A 16,451-nucleotide genomic window follows, 5' to 3' on the forward strand; every position below is an offset into this window, starting at 1 on the left:
AATGTGGCGCTAGGCGAGCACCATATTGAAAAAGAAAACGAAAAAGAAAAAGCAAAAAAAAACAAGTGCACTGTTTGTTGTCTTCTTCAATACTTCGTGAAGAACTGTTCATCGCATTCATCATCTTCAATCGCTCAGCTAAAAATCTCCGCCGCTCTTGCTTCGTTCCCCATTGCTACCTACACCTCCATGGGTGCTTGCCCACCCATCCACGAGTTTCATAACTTCTAAAGAACATTACATCGTGCGCCATAATTTTTAATCGATCACTTAAGTAGCAAATTTTGTTAAAAACGTTCACACAAGTGCCAAAAATATGACGCCGCATAGCACTTCTGGTGAATATTCTTAAAAAGCTATGTCACTCAAGTGATTGATTAAAATGCTATATCGCATTCAAGTGAACGGAAAAAAAAAAAGTTATGACATTCAAATGATCGAATAAAAAAAGTTATGGTACTCAAGTGGTCAAAGAAAAAAGTTATGGCACTCAAAGGGTACATCGTACGAAAGTTGTGGCACCTATGATATCCTTATCCTTCATGTATAATCAATATATTCCGAGCTTCTCGTAGTTTTGCTTGAAATTGCACAGTTTTTTTTAAAATAATTTCACTCGTTTCTAAGAAAAGTCAGTCTTATCTTTAATATTCTGTACTTTGTTTCACCCACGACACATTAGTCTATATTACGGAACAATCTAAATGGGTTTACAACTTCTTAGGTCATATAAAACTGGACAATCAGAAATAATATGACGTGGACATTTTCATCTGCTAAAATAAAGTCATTAGGACTTGAATAAGTGTGCCGTTAAACTATTCCCCCCCAACCCTCAAATAGATTAAGCTCGACTAAGTGGGCCTCGTCTGCTTCGGCTACGCATATGGGAATAAACACCGTTCAGATCTAAAGCTCATTTCAGTTATTTGAATATAATTTGGTTGGGGAAGGTTGAGTATGATCCAATTAGGACAAAAAAAAGAAAATGTGTCAATATGGTCCAAACAAATATGTGATAGACGGACCTGGCCCGACCTATTAGAAAGGCACGATTTCGACAGCCGGAAGTCATTTTCCGGCAATATCTTCACCCTAATCCAAACCCCTACCTGACCAATCTAAGAAAATGGAGGAACTATGGGCTTACCTTTGATCCAATTGTGAGAAAAAGTGGAGACTAAGCATGGTTAAACTGGCCTTTCCTCGCCTAATCACAGATGTGGCCTCACCAACACAATACCCCGTCCTCAGTCACTTCTGTCACAGGAAAAACTCACCTGATCATACGCTGCATCTAGAGCCCTCCCTCTCCCCTTCTTGCCATTGATGTGAAGTAGGATCTGGAACGGCGGCCAACCTTTTTTCCTCTTCCTGTTCCGAATTCGGAACAAAAAGATAATCTTAGTAACTTGTCATTCAAGCGATGTGAAGCCATGAAAGTATGGAGTTCTCCTTCACAGGGAGCAACTTAAAATTGTTGCTCAAACTTGAGAATTAGCACAGACATGGTCAGATATTTTGCTGCAAAAACTATGTAAGTAATGCTTCCAATAAATGTTGACAAAAGAAGAATGCATGCTCCTGCTCCTTTATCTTATCTTTAATTTCATAATCAAGATGTACTTATTTTCGAAATTCAGACTTTCGCTTTGAGCTCAAACTCGAGACATATTTTCAACGATTACTGCAATCCTTATTTTCATGAACTGTACAATTTATCCATCTGCATGAAGCCCTCAAATGAGTCCTTTGGGGCAAAAAATTTAGGTACCAACGTCACTCTACAAATTAGGTTAATGGCACAAAATCCGGTGAGCAACCTGCTACAACCTCAAAACACTACAGTTCAAAGAAGTCACCAGTTATGGCACAAGACTTGTATCCATCCAATGCAATCTGCCTAGCAACAGCAGAGACATCAACTACTCTTCCCTATATAGACCTTTTGATCTTTCAAACAATTAGAACAAACACTTCCCTAATGATATACATTATATTAGATTCAGCAGAACTTACTATCTCAAAATTTTAGAGTATGAAGCATTGGCGTGATTAGTTGGGTTAAGAGAGGTAACAGAGGTCTATCCGGTAAATATCACAGAGCAACTTGGAAGACCATGGCCATTCAACAAGAATCCACATAATTTTGGATCAATGCACTATCCGCATCACAGTTCATAAAGAAGGAGAGGAGAAAGAAAAGTTCCTCAACCATGTCGGTAGCATGATGCGAAACCTGTTTTCGATAGTGATTTTGAATTTCAATTGAAGGTGCAAACATTCGAAAGTTTCTAGTAGAGACGGAAAAAAGGGGAAAAGCAAAAGTCAGTGGAATCGAAATCACCTAGCTCTCTTCTCCGAGAATCACTTCCTCAGCAAGTTGTGGCCAATTCAACAGGTATGTTTCACAAGCCAACACTCATGATAGGTTGGTGCGAGTGGATCCCATAGTCTTGCCGTGGTTAAGACCATCTTCTCTTCTTTGTTAAAGTTGATCAGCTTTCCTCTGCATCTGTTTCACTGGGACTATATTCTTCTTCAGTTTCTATTGAGTTGCCTTCTTCTAAGTCTGTCCTCAGGTATCCATTCGGCTTATGGTGCTAGAGCACAACCCTCAGATCATCCTCCTGTTGCTCACATATTGGGCGGAATCCACACTTTTTAAAGGTTCCTTCCGATGTGCTGAGGCAAATTTCGAATTGGTTCCGACATTTGGATGTCACATTCAGCATACTTCGCGGGAAATATAGAAGGCGTAGATGATCCGATTCCGATGAATAAAAGTGTTTCCGTTGCCAAATGACACTTTGGCCATTAACAGATATTTGGATCTCACATGAATCATTGGCCACTTTTCCTTTCTCCACGCCAAGAACGACACAGAGTACTAGTCCTCTGAACTTGTCAGACAAGTCTTGGGGAACCACGAAATATAAGAAGCCATTTTCACAGGGGAGAAACCATTCTGGCATCTCTCCTCCAATTAGGAGAATTTCTACACTACCCATCTTCGGGAGTCCCTATCATACAGGTGGTAGGCATATCAAGCATTAATATTTTTTTGGGTGTGTGCGTGTGTGTGACATCCCGTATTCCGACTCGTTTTGAAGCTTTGAATAAATGAAAAGTCTCATTGATGTATTTCGGTTTAATCTCACTCGAAATGGTCTATTTTGAGCGAGACTAACCAAATAGAAATGGCTAGCTAGGAAAAATCAAGTACGTGTGTGACATCCCCTTGTCCCACATTGCTTAGGAGGGGAGTCTTGGGCTTGTTTATATGGCAATGGGCCCTCTTAACTTGCAAGACACGTTTTCCGGGCGTTGTATGGGCGATGCTCGGAGGAACAAAACCGTGAGGATTGTGTGTCCAAAACGGACAATATCTTACAAAGTGGCGCAGCACGAGCGTGGGGCCCGGGCCGTGAAGAACAAAACCATGAAGACTGTGTGTCCAAAGCGGACAATATCTTACAAAGTGGCTCAGTGGAAGCGAAGGGCATTTTGGTCATCACCCCTCTTGGCCAAAATTTTGAATAGTCAAGGGTGAGGAAATTACCATTCTACCCTTCTTGACTTTGAAGACCTAAAACATCAATGCCCAAAAAAATTACCCTACCCTTTTATTAATAAAATTTTTAGTCTTCTTGCTCATAAATTTCAAGACAACTTTCTCTCTCTACCCTATTCCCTCTCTTAGCCGAAAATCCTCTCTCCCTCACTCTCCCTCACCGAAATTTTTTCAAACCGCTGCTGGTGTCGCCTTGAACCGCCAAAGCTCAACTATTGCCATGCACTACCGGAACCTGCCGGATCTTGTGGGTTTTAGCCGATCAAAGGGAGTCGCCGGAGCCGCCGGATTGGGGTCAAAACTTCTCTCGATTTCTTGCCGGAAAACTTGCTAAAATTGTTGTAAGTTAGTCTCTAACCTTGGATTAGGTACCTATGTTGCTAATAGACCAAAGATTGTGTAGTTTTGAAGAAAAACTTGTTGGTTTTGCTCAAGAAAATGGTGTTGGCCGAAAATGGAGAATGAAGGAGAGGAGAGAGAAAAAATGGTGTTCTTGCATGAATAGTGAAATGCAATGATTAATAATGGATGACTAGAATTTAATCTAGCTTGATCTTGCTTTACTTGGACGGCCCACGTTGAATCTTGCTTAGGAAGATTAATCTGATGGCCAGGATTAAATTCTACTATAGTGTAGATATATTGTATGCTGGAGATTAATTGTACGTTAGTATAGTACAATTGTATAGTACGTATTAAATGCCACGTTAGTACAGTATAATTTGTAAGGTACGTATTGATTGTACGTTAGTATAATTCGATCGTACAAGTAGTTATTAATTGCCACATTGGTAGAATTAATATTGGGTGGCATATATAAATTTTTGTGGTAGTCGGAATTAATTATGTGGTCCGATTGGCTATTGGTCTTGTGTGACCTAATCAGGTGGTCCCGATTTATTAATTCTCTAACGTGAGTGAATCACGTGGTCCCGGTGGAGTATTTATTCAGTATAATTAAATCGAGCGGTCTCGATTGAGCAGTTGAAAAAAATTAGAAAGATCGTGTGGTCCCGATTTTTATTTGGAGAAAAAAATTGGTGAGACCGGATGGTCTCGATTTGCTAATCAGGAAATTTAGCAAGATCACGTGGCGAAGATTGATTGATCGGAAGGATTTAAGTGATCGTGTGGTATCGGATGAGCGATCGATGAATTATTGTTGCTATATGGTCTTAAGTGGAATAATTGAGAGGAAATGTGGAATTTTACCCTGAAGCGTTACGACGCGGGGTTCGTATTTTATAAGACAATATTTTGCCCGAGGCATTATGACACGGGCTCGGTTATTATTATTTTACCCCGAGGCATTAAATGCGGGGTTGTGCTTATTATATTATCCTGAGGCGTTAAACGCGGGATAGTGACTTGAGGCGTTATGACGCGGGTCCGAACTATATGATGGTGCGAGGCATTATTACGTGGGTCTGTCCGGTTATAATATAGCTCGATGCATTGAACGCGGGCTCTGGACCAACGTGGAATTTTATAAGATAGCATGATGCGTTAAACGGGGTCTTTGGATCCACGTGGAATATTTATATATTAGCCTAAGGCGTTAAACGTGGGCTCTGGAGTATGTGGAGTATTTTATTGACGGTTTGCGGCGTGGAACGCCGATATGGGAGTAACATAGAATATTTGAGAAGGTATGGAAATTTTCGGAGAAAGAATGGAATATTCTGAAATTTATTTAAGGAATTTTTTACTGAAGAAGGATTGGTTGGAAATTGCCTACCTAGGACGTGTCTGGAGGCACTAGAGCCCTAACCTAAGATTAGGGGCTTTCTTGCTGAGATTTATTCTCACCCCGTCGTGGGCTCTCTTTTTCGGACCTTCCGCCTCAACAATGAACGACCCGCCTCAATGATTTGGGATCCCCCGGGATATGGAAACCGTAGTGATAGAGTACCTAGTGGGGGAAGACAAGGTGTACTATAGGCACGTTACTACCATTTGGGTAGACACCGGAGAACTCTTTTGGAAGACTCACACGTACGTAGCGTGGACGTCTTGCTATGGGGACTTGACGGTGGGTCCGCTGACGGGCTTCGATATTCCCTACGACGGTGTTGGAGAATGGGACCCCATTAGCACTCTACCTCCGGATGGCGTAGTGGTGCACCCAGCCGCTGGCCCCGTGACTTGGAGCCCAGCGCAGAGGTCGTGGAGCCGGAAGAGGATGGAGAAGTTGTGCAACCTTTGGATGCGGAGCGGCCGCCCAAGATGGACGAGGACGAGCTAGCGACCATAGATGAGATAGAGCCTGATAGTGAGGACGAGGCCTAGAGTAGTTGGCCTCTCGACTTTTGTAGAGCGTTTTGTTTTGGAAGTGTAGCGGGCTTCAACCACGTAATCTTTTTATTATAGGTGATCACAGGCTTGTACGGTGGCCTCTGAAGCCATAGGTTTGGAAGTTTGCAACAACTATGTATATATGTACATAAGTTTGTTTTTACCATCCCAAGTTATCGTAACATTGTTAGTTTTACGTACGGGGAGTTGTTTCGCTTCCACATATGTTGTTTATTATTGTTGGCCTTTTGGATCCTGGAGAATTGTACATAGCGTGGCCGGGTGGGATATTTTCGGGCTCGCGGGATTCGGGTCGATGTTTTCGGGCTCGCGGGGTTCGGGTTGTGACTTGTGTGTGTGTGTGAGAGAGAGAGAGAGAGAGAGAGAGAGAGAGAGAGAGAGAGAGAGAGAGAAACCTCGAGTAATGACACATCAGCAACTTTGACTCCTTTGCGGGATAATTCACAACATGAAGGCAAGTCAACTTCAAGCTGGTAGGAGGAGAGACTCGACAAATCTGGGAGTTTTTGTAGTGATTCGCAACCATTTGCTCTTAGGGTACGCATAATTGATGGAAGCCGAGGAATTTCTTGTAGTTGCCGGCATCTCGTCACTTCCAACCAACTTAAATAATCGTACTTGTCGATGCATGTTGGTAAATAAGTGAACTTGTTATCCGAAAGACATAGGATTTCCAATTTGGGAAAACTGGAAGAACTCTCAAGGAAATCTACTTCCGATAGATTGCAGCCATTAAGTTCTAGCCGGTATAGATTTGAGAATCCCGGATGGTCATCGTGGTCAGTTGAATCTGCCAAGTTCTTTGGAAACAAGACGAAATTCAAGCAGCCATGAAGATTCAAGGACTCGAGATTGTGCAACTTATAAATGCTCGATGGAAGCCCTGCGAGGTTTCGCAGATATTGTAAACCTATCACCTTCACAGAGACAAGATTTTCAATTGATGCGGGGAATTCTTTGATGGCGGTCCTTTCTAGATCAAGTTTTTCTGGATGTTCCATCTTTCCCAGAATATCGGGAAACCTCTCAAGTTTAGAGCAACCAGAGAGTTTGAGGGTTTGAAGAGATTTTGTCATGAGTGGATTGGGAAAGATACTAAGATTAGAGCACAATTCCAGCGACAAAAACCTTAACTTGTTAAGATATCCGACTGATTTGATGAACCTCCACCAAGCTTTTGCACCCATCAAGATTCAAGCTCTCCAGATTTGGGGTAGGGGTGTGCATCAATCTTGGTTCGCTCAGGAACCGGACAACATAGAGCTTGCCTGTTTCGAGTAGTTTCCGAGGGACCCGCCGGGTTTCGATATTGGGAATTGGGAATAACCGGTACAACTCCCGGTTCCATAAAAGGAATTGGACCTCCCGGATTGAACCAACGATGTACCAAGATTTTCTATTTTTTTATATTGAAGAAAATTCTAATTTGTAAACTGTTATCTTTGATTAATGTTAAGAAACTCCCATTTATAAGGAATAGAAGAAATAAAAAAATTAAAAATTAAAAATTAAATCAGCGGTTTCGGGACCGACCACGAAATTGGATCGATCCGCAAACGTTACTCCCTAAAGAGCTTATAATCTGCAAACGTTATTCCCCAAAGAGAGTTTCCATGTTTTTTACATACTAGGAACGCTAGCGAGGGACTTGCATTCACTGAAATTTATGGACTTCAATTTTCCAAAATTCTGCAAAAACATACCGGTGCGGTCATTAAGCTCCGCAAAAACTTATAACCATAAAAATGGAAAGCTATTCATCACAAGGGCTTACCTTAAGCTGGCCACCTAATTGTGTGATACGACTTCTGTGGACATCAAGTTGCACAAGCTTCTTAGGATCAGAGCCAAATTCTAGATTTGGCGCATTGGGCCATTTAAGCCATCTTAGCTCGTTAGGGAGAATTACGGGACCTTCTGAAGAGATATGCACTTCAAGCAAAATGAGCATTCTCAATCCTTTCATGTTTGTGAAAGCATCGGGGCTAATAGTTATGTCTTCCGACATGGGGAAGTCCAATACTATGGCCTTTATTGCATTCCTTCCCTATTCATAATGGAGCAAATGCGGTGGTCACAAAAAATTTCACTGAGATTTACATTGATTGTTCAAATCAGAGTAATCTAAAATTTGAGATGTAGCAAACTTTACATAAACAAAATTTACCGTGTCTTCACATAGAATTTCCACAACATCTTCAAAAATCCATAATCTACTGCATTTCCCAGGATCATCGAGGCATTCTTGATTAACAACATCCTTACCCATCAACTGAATTAAATCATGCATTTGTAGGGTCCCATGCTCTTCTATTATCAAGGACCGCTCGATGAGAACTTCTATTCCTATAGTTGTAGCAAAATCACAGCTATCAAGAACTGTTGTGACGTGTTCTATACTTTTCCCCTTCAAGAGGCATGCGATATCAAGGAAAATCTCCCTTTCGTTGTTATCCAATCCATCGAAGCTTATCTTGAGAATTCGATTGATAGTTTGGTCGGGACTTCTGGAGAGTTTATCCAGTGTACTTTCCCATGCGGGCTCCTCTCTTCCACATAAGAACGAGCCCAACACTTCAAGGGCTAACGGCGGGCCATTAGCATAACGCACTGCTCTATTTATGAGATCCCTTGTTATCTCAACTTTCTTGCTACTTCGAAAGGCATGCCGACCAAAAAGGTCTCGTGCTTCATTGTCATCTAGAGTTTCAACTTTATACACAAAATTTATGCCATGAGAAGTAAACACATGTTTATCTCTTGATGTAACAATGATTCTACTTCCATTGCCAAACCAATGGGCTTCTCCAGCTAATGCATTCAGTTGATCCAAGCGGTCAATATCATCAAGAACCAGGAGAACCTTTTTGCAACGAAGTCTTTCTTGTATCAAATTGATTCCTCCATCAACACTATATACTGTTAAATCTCCTCGAGATAGTATCTCATATAGAAGTTTTTCTTGCAAAGCAACTAGACCATTGCTTTTGTCCGAACTTTCTCTAACTCGCGCCAAAAAACTACAACCCTGAAATTGGCTCTCAATAGCATTATATATGGCTTTAGCAATTGTTGTCTTCCCTGTTCCTCCAAGTCCCCATAGACCTATCATGAGAACATCTTCATCACCCCACTTCTTTTGTAACAACCATTTCAGTTTTTGGACTCGGGAATCTATTCCGACCGGATACTTGGCAACATGTAAGGGTGCACGCACTAGATGAATTGATAATTCCTTCACGATGCATTGTATGAGCTTCACTTCATCTCTGATAAGCACTCGAAAGAAAGAGAAACGTGTTTTAGCATTTCAAAGCCGTGGAAGGATTTCAACCACGGATAAGGAAAATCTCACAAGAATATTAGCTAATAATGAGATGAAAAGAAAAAAGACAATTGGGTGAACCTTTTGGACCCGAGTATGTCCTTAAAAGTCTTAACGGAAAGCTTGAAGGTAAAAGCCTACCCCAAGACATTCTCAATTTTAGATATGGTTGGATCTCCGGTGGGCACTGTGGGACAGATCCCACAGTCCGTCGGATGGGACAATACATGTGTCCAGGGTGCGGGCAAAGTAAGCGCACACCCTTCTAATTCATGTGTGCAAGTAGCAAGGGGAGCGTAAAAAACAAGATACAAAAAAGCGTGAGATTGAGTCTAGTTAAAAGAGATATTATAGCGTTTATCAAAACGAAAAACAGGCTTACCCCTCAAGGAAATCCCACCCGGACAGGCTACTGGCGTCGCAGAGCGCCTTCTTCCATCTCTTCACTTCCTGCGAATCCTTCCCGAATTTGGACTCATGTTCAGCCATAGCTTCTCTATAAGTCCCTCTCGGTGTTCTCACTTCTCTGGGTTCGACTTTGTAAAACACGGGAAAGACCTTAAGGTCTCTTTGCTCCTTGCACTCCATAATTCTGGCCAACTCTTCCAAGCACCACCGCGAGGAAGCATAGTTCTTGGAGAAAACGATGATTGCAGCACGCGACCCCTCGATCGCCTTCATAAGTGCCAGCCATATTTGCTCTCCTTTCCTGAGCTCCTCCCTATCTACAAAAGTGTGTAATCCTCTTTGGTCCAGACCGGCATAGAGATGACCGAGGAAGCCTTTGCGGACATCCGTGCCTCTGAAGCTCAGGAACACATGGTAATACCTTTTCAGATTTGAAGAAGAAGAAGACGAAGAAGAAGCCATCGAAAGAGCTTATGGTTGATATCCTTCCGCAGATTGTTTACTGTCCGATAGGGGTTCCCAACTCTAGCTCTCATGTACGTATTTATTTGTTCTTGGACTTAAAGACTTTCTGGAATCACGTGGGCCATTTGGTGGATGCCATCTCACTCCCCTTTTGCTTTAATTACTTTTTGGCCCTTTTGCTGTTTCTCTCTTTCGCGGGTGAAATTGGATTTTTCCTGGAAATTTCGGTAGAGCTGGAATGGTGGTGATTTTGTTGGGATGAGTCTTGCCGCTGTGCGAATACCAAGTATCTGCGGCGCCCTAATAATCAAAACATTGCAAAAAAGGTAAAGATCGACGACAGCATCTTCTTGATAGGTTTACGACCAAAGGAAAATACTAGTACCGTCAAGAACATAGTATATATGCACACATTATTACTGCCTATTTCGCATAAAGCACTCATCGATGCATGTTTTGCATAAAGCACTCGTTGATTGAAAAATTATCTGGTAAAAAAAAAAACTAACGGTATAGTTAGACCGTCGGGGTAGTAGCTCACAAGACTAAATTAGCATAATTAAAAAGTCTAGAATTAAATTGGTGTCAATGCAAGTGTTTGAAGACTTTTCTAATAATTTTTTCGAAGAAAAGCGCTATCCTGACAGTTTCATAGCATTGTCGATTATTTCTGATCACACGATATTCCAATTGATGAGTGCTTCTACGGTAGATTATACCGCTCCTAACGATCTTATCAGTGAATCATTTCCCTTTTCTGAATATTCATATTGCCTACCATTTATAAAATTGCAAAAAAAGGAAAAAACCAACGATAGCATCTTCTAGATACTAGAGTACGGATCGAATGTCACGATAAAATTATATGGAGCTTTTCCAGCATCCTCTGGCTCATGAATTACTATTGCTAATGTGAAATCATATTACGCACATATATATATATATAAAATCAAATATGGCTCGAGTTTAAATGATTTACCATCGATTTGTTAAATCGGCTTGTTGAAAGAGAAACCCTTCTAATTGGCGGGCGGCGGACGACTTCTGGCGCTACAAGACGAAAAAGAGGGGAACACCTGTTTTATTATATTTCTATAAGCGGATTGTGGGGATCTCTTTCTGATGTGAAAAAGAAAAGCTTGTGGGGCCCCCGAAGAAATTACAGGAAAGAAAATAAAGAAGGCATTTTGTTCTCTGCTGGTTTTCTTCCCCGACACGCCTGCTGCAGCCGCGTGACACGCAGACCGTGCTCTGCTCCGGTGGGACTCCAAGAAAGAGACGAACAACGAAGAAAGCCTAAGTCGCAATGACGCGATTTCATTTTTTTTTATATATTTTTTAATTATTTATTTATGAAAACTTTGTGTTTGGATATAATTTAAGTATAGATTTTCAATTATATTATATTATTCTTACTAGTTCTCTTCGTAAATATAGGTATCGACATTCCAATCGAACCACGTAAATTTTCGGTATCCTTTACCGTTTCTCATTTATTTCTCTGAATTTTTCACATTGACTTAATTTGTAAGACCATGTTATTCCACATTAATATTACAACACACACACACATACACATACACATACACGTACACGTACACGTACTTGGCTAATAAGATCTAATGGCCCGATTGAGGTTCGTTGATGTGATAAGTAATTGAAATACTTGCTAGTCATTGGTTGATGTTCCATTCGTTTATTAAAAATTATTCACGTTAGCGTTAATCAGTCAAAATTAATCTGGAGGACTGAGTTAATATAAATATAATAAATTTAAGATTGAATTAGTAAAAATATAATAAATTTAAGATTTTATTTCTGACAGTTTTTCTTTCATTTATCGTCATTGTATTCTTTTTCTATCACGTGATGTTCGTACTCGTTTGCGGAATTTGAGGTTCATCTCTTATCGTTTCATACCTAGCGCCAGCGGGGCTGCGACTTTTCCTAAAATCCTAATGAGGACACGTGGGCCCATGCCTCATCATCATTTATGGACCGACCTCTTCCCACTTCTATCAGCGGGGGGCGACCGACAATTGCAGAGCAGATAAGCTCGCGAAAGCAAAAGACGCTGGAAGGATTTAACTCATCTAATATTAAAATACTAGGATTGCGCATGATAAATACTGTTCCGAAAAATTGATTCGAATTAAAATGATTTTTTGTGATTTTATTTTTGAATGAGTTTTAGAGAATCAGAACACGCATGATAACTGCCCGAAATTTATGTTCTTGAAATAAAAATGCGTTTGATAATCGCACAAAATTTCTGTTTTGAAAAACTATTTCTCTTCCTAATTTTTTTTCCTTTAAGTCAAATAACTATGTAGTTATTTTGTAAAATTTCATCCTAAATTGAAGACTAATTTTCAATGCATACTAAAATAATTTAAAATGCATTATTATTTTTAACATGTCTTAAATGAAACACAAATGTTAATACATAATTTTTTAAGTTCGATTGAAGCATGGGACAATTCGCATATTAAGAACTCATTTTTTTCTTTAAATATTGCATTGCCCAAAATACATATAAACATAGCAGCCGAATAATCAAATTATCCACCGACAAAAAAAAAATTATCTTCCATGATACGAAGTACAAGTCCTTTCTTGTCATTTTACGGCTTTCGTCCTAAATCCAAGTGGGTGTTTGGCTCCGGCTCCACGTGCAGCCGGTCACATTTTGTGACGCACGACTACAAGTATATATGTTATCATCCGCATGTTGGATGCCCTCATCTTCTGCGATATTTTTTTACAAAAGAGTGAAATTTAGGAAATTTAGGCTCAAATTTATGAAAATGAGATTAAACTAGCCTAATCAAGCTTATTCTATTTTTAGGGATTTTCTAATTTTTTTGTGATTTCTTAAAAAGTTTCCATTTTTTTTTCAAAATTTTTTATTTTTATTTTATATTATTTTTATTAGGTTGAGGGGAAAATGGCGAGAGAAGCGAAAGGAAAAAGTGAGAGATGTGAAATTTTATTCTGTTTCGTGATTATCAGAAGTGATTCTTTTTTCTAAAACCAACTTTTTTTTTTATTCTAGATTTTGCTTTAAAAGCGATTTTGATTATCTAAAACTAATTTTGGGAACAGAATCAGAATTAAAATTATTTACGTTACCAAACAGGATTTTCATCTTTTTTTTTTTTAGGGAATAGAATCAGAGAACCCGAATAGTTCTCATGCATGCCCTAAATGATTCGATCGATCTCCTCAATACTTTTCTAGCCGTGATTCGATCGGATCACATCACTCGAGGAGAGACCCGACCCTAAAATGTGTGAAGGACGAGATAGACCCCTAGAAAGCAAATGAACCAAGAGGGAACTATGAATTGTTCATGCAATCATGGCTGGTTAAATGAAATAAAGATTCCGAATATAGCTTCCCACTATGGCACAATCGTCATTGTGGTACTAAAAACTTCAAACTATATCCATTGTGACATAGTTACATTCCGCAACAATTCCATCCAAAATAGTTGTAAAAAAGCTAACTTGGATCCAATGTGGCATTTTTGACAACAAGTGGCTCTAATGTGGTGCCAAGCGGTCGCCATATTGAAAAAAAAATGAAAAAAGAAAACAATTACACTGTTTATTATCTTCTTTAGTACTTCGTGAAAAACTGTTCTTCGCATTCGTCGTCTTCATTAGCTAGGCTAAACTCCTCGATGATATTGCGTCATTGCCCATTGCCACCTAGATCTCCGTTGGTGCTTGCCCAACCATACACAACAACTTCTAAAAAACATTCACTTAAATGCCACAACTTTTAATATATCATTTATGTGAGAAATTTTGTTAAAAAAGTTCACTTAAGTGCCAAAAATCTAACGTAACATAGAACTTATGGTGAACATTTTTAAAAAGCTATGTCACTCAGGTGATCGATTAAAACGCTATGTCGTGCTCAAGTGAACGGAAATTTTTTTTTATGACTTCAAGTGATCGAAGAAAAAAAGTTATGGCACTCAAATAGCCGAAGAAAAAGAGATAGGGCACTCAAAGGGAACGTCATACAAAAGTTATGACACTTGTTATACATTTATTCTTGATGTATAATCAATATATTCCGATTTTCTCGGAGTTTTGCTTGAAATTGCACAATTCTTTTAAAATAATTTGATTTATTTCCGAGAAAAGTCAATCTTATCTTTAATATTCTGTACTTTGTTTCAGCCATGACACGTTAGTCTATGTTACAAAGCAATCTAAATGGGCTTACAACTTCTTAGGTCATATGAAACTGGACCATCAGAAATAATAATATGACGTGGATATTTTCATCTGCTAAAATAAAGGCACTAGGACTTGAATAAATGTGCAATTAAACTATCCCCCCCAAACCCCAAAATAGATTTATACCCGACTAAGTTGGCCTCGTCTGCTTCGGCCAGGCACATGAGAATAGATACCGTACTGATCTAATTTTTAATTACTCTATTATATTTGAAATAAAGCTCATTTTGATAGATTTGAATATAGTTTGGTTGGGCTGGGTTGCGTATGAGCCAATTAGGACAAAAAATCGAAAATGGATCAATCTGGTCCAAACAAATATGTGATTGACGGAACTGACCCGACCCATTTGTCACCACCCATTAGAAAGGCACGATTTCGATAGCCGGAAGTCATTTTCCAGCAATATCTTCACCCGAATCCAACCCCCTCCCTGACCAATCTAAGAAAATGGAGGAACTATGGGCTTACATTTGATCCAATTGTGAGAAAAAGTGCTGACCAAGCAAGGCTATCTGGCCTTTCCTCTCCTAAACACAGATGTGGCCTCAACATCACAATTCCCGGTCCTCAGTCACCTCTATCACCGGAAAAACTCATCTGACCATATGGTGCATCTAGAGCCCTACCTCTCCCCTTCTTGCGATTGATGTGCGGTAGGAACCGGACCCGCGGCCAACCTCTTTTTCCTCCTCCTGATCCGAATCCGGTAGAGAAAGCTAATCCTAGTAACTTGTCATTCAAGCAGTGTGAAGCTACTAAATTATGGGGTTCTCCTCACCAGGGAGCAAGTTAAAACTACTGCTGAAACTTGAGAATTAACACAGACATGGTCAGACACTTTTGCTGCAAAAACTATGTAAGTAATGTGTCCAGATAATCTTAACTGGGAAGGAATGGGGCTTTGTAATAATGCGTTTCAATCATAAAATTCCATTCTACACACTTTCATGTTCGTTTACTTTGCCTTGTGGCGACCCTCTCGACATGAAACTTGGAGAGCTAATAGATTGCTAGGCAGTCGCAAATAGTCCTCTCGCGAGGGGCCACTTACGGTTCGCACGGAATCTTTCAAGCCCGACCAACGACTTAGATTTTCGTTTGTTAGTGATTGAATGAGACTAGAGTTGCTACTAATTTTCTACCAGGCTAGTATAGAGCCTAGGAAAGCGTGGGAGCTCGCTTTACCTCTGCGGTCCGGAGAATTGGATACGGGAACTGGGTTACATTACATTAAACAAATCAATATGGCCGGGCACAAGTATAAAACCTTGTGGCTCTCCTTTAGGACAAATCCCTGTGACGCGCAAAATTAATACAATCCCTATTTTTGTGAACCGTACGATTTATAAATCTAAATCAAATGCTCGAATGAGTCGTTTTGGGGCAAAAAAGTTAGACATCAACTTCCCTCTATAAGTTTTGTTAATGGCACAAAAACCGGTGAGCAACCTGCTACAAGCTCAAAAGATTACAGATCATTAATTGGCTTACAGATCATCAACTTACTATCTCAACATTTTTTACTATGAAACATTGGCATCATTAATTGGATTAAGAGAGGTAATGCATCCTCTATCACAAATCATAAAGGAGAGGAAAAAGAAAAGTTCCTCGACCATGTCGATAGCATGGTGCGAAATCTGTATTTAGTAGTGATTTTGAATTTTAATTGAAGGTGCAGACATTTGACAATTTTTCGTAGAGCCGAAAAAGGGGAAAACAAAAAGGCGCTGAAATCGAAATCACCCTATTCGGTTCCCCTAGAATCAATTCCTCAGCAAGTTGTGTCCGGGCATGCTGGCGAGCCAACACTCATGATAGTTTCACCATAGTTAAAGAGCATCTTCTCTTCTTTGTTAAAGATTTGATCAGCTTTCCTCCACATCTGTTCCACTTGGATTGTCTTCTTCCTCGGGTGGCTATTGATCTGTCTTCTTCTGAGTCTCTTTCCTCGGGAATCCAATTTGTTTCAATCGGCTGATGGTGTTGGAGCACGACCCTTAGATCGTCCTCCGGTTGCTTGCATATTAGACGGAATCCACACTTTCTTAAGTTTCCTTCCGATGGTTTGAGGCATACTTGGAATTGGCTCCAATCGTTTCGTAGA

General features: G+C 40.0%; 3 protein-coding genes across 3 annotated transcripts in view; all 3 read right to left on the reverse strand.

Annotated features, from left to right (window-relative positions):
- LOC125314518 (disease resistance protein Roq1-like) overlaps positions 1-10,258 on the reverse strand; it is a 125,480-nt gene extending 115,222 nt beyond the window's left edge. The window contains exons 1-2 of the mRNA XM_048276980.1: positions 10,214-10,258; positions 10,137-10,177 (exon numbers count right to left, since the gene is read on the reverse strand). Of these exons, the coding sequence (XP_048132937.1) occupies positions 10,137-10,159 (23 nt within the window). The 5' untranslated portion in view covers positions 10,160-10,177; positions 10,214-10,258. The remainder of the gene's footprint in view (positions 1-10,136; positions 10,178-10,213) is intronic.
- Positions 1-16,451, reverse strand: part of LOC125314673 (TMV resistance protein N-like) — a 416,296-nt gene that overhangs the window by 353,984 nt on the left and 45,861 nt on the right. The gene's annotated exons all lie outside the window — the stretch shown is intronic.
- On the reverse strand, positions 2,248-6,446 carry LOC115732907. Its single transcript, XM_030663592.2, has 2 exons — positions 6,286-6,446; positions 2,248-3,023 (listed from the first exon to the last, which is right to left on the reverse strand). The coding sequence occupies exons 1-2, from the start codon at positions 6,433-6,435 to the stop codon at positions 2,604-2,606; spliced, it is 570 nt and encodes a 189-aa protein (XP_030519452.2). The 5' UTR covers positions 6,436-6,446; the 3' UTR covers positions 2,248-2,603.

Source organism: Rhodamnia argentea, chromosome 4, assembly GCF_020921035.1.
Source record: "Rhodamnia argentea isolate NSW1041297 chromosome 4, ASM2092103v1, whole genome shotgun sequence".
Taxonomy (NCBI): domain Eukaryota; kingdom Viridiplantae; phylum Streptophyta; class Magnoliopsida; order Myrtales; family Myrtaceae; genus Rhodamnia; species Rhodamnia argentea.

What these genes read in the sequence shown, in the direction of transcription:
- LOC115732907 (XM_030663592.2), bottom strand. Translation starts at nt 6,435, where the DNA reads ATGCGTACCCTAAGAGCAAATGGTTGCGAATCACTACAAAAACTCCCA. An exon ending in CTGATGTGTCATTACTCGAG is followed by an intron (nt 3,024 to 6,285) that starts GTTTCTCTCTCT and finishes CCTGTATGATAG; the next exon opens with GGACTCCCGAAGATGGGTAG.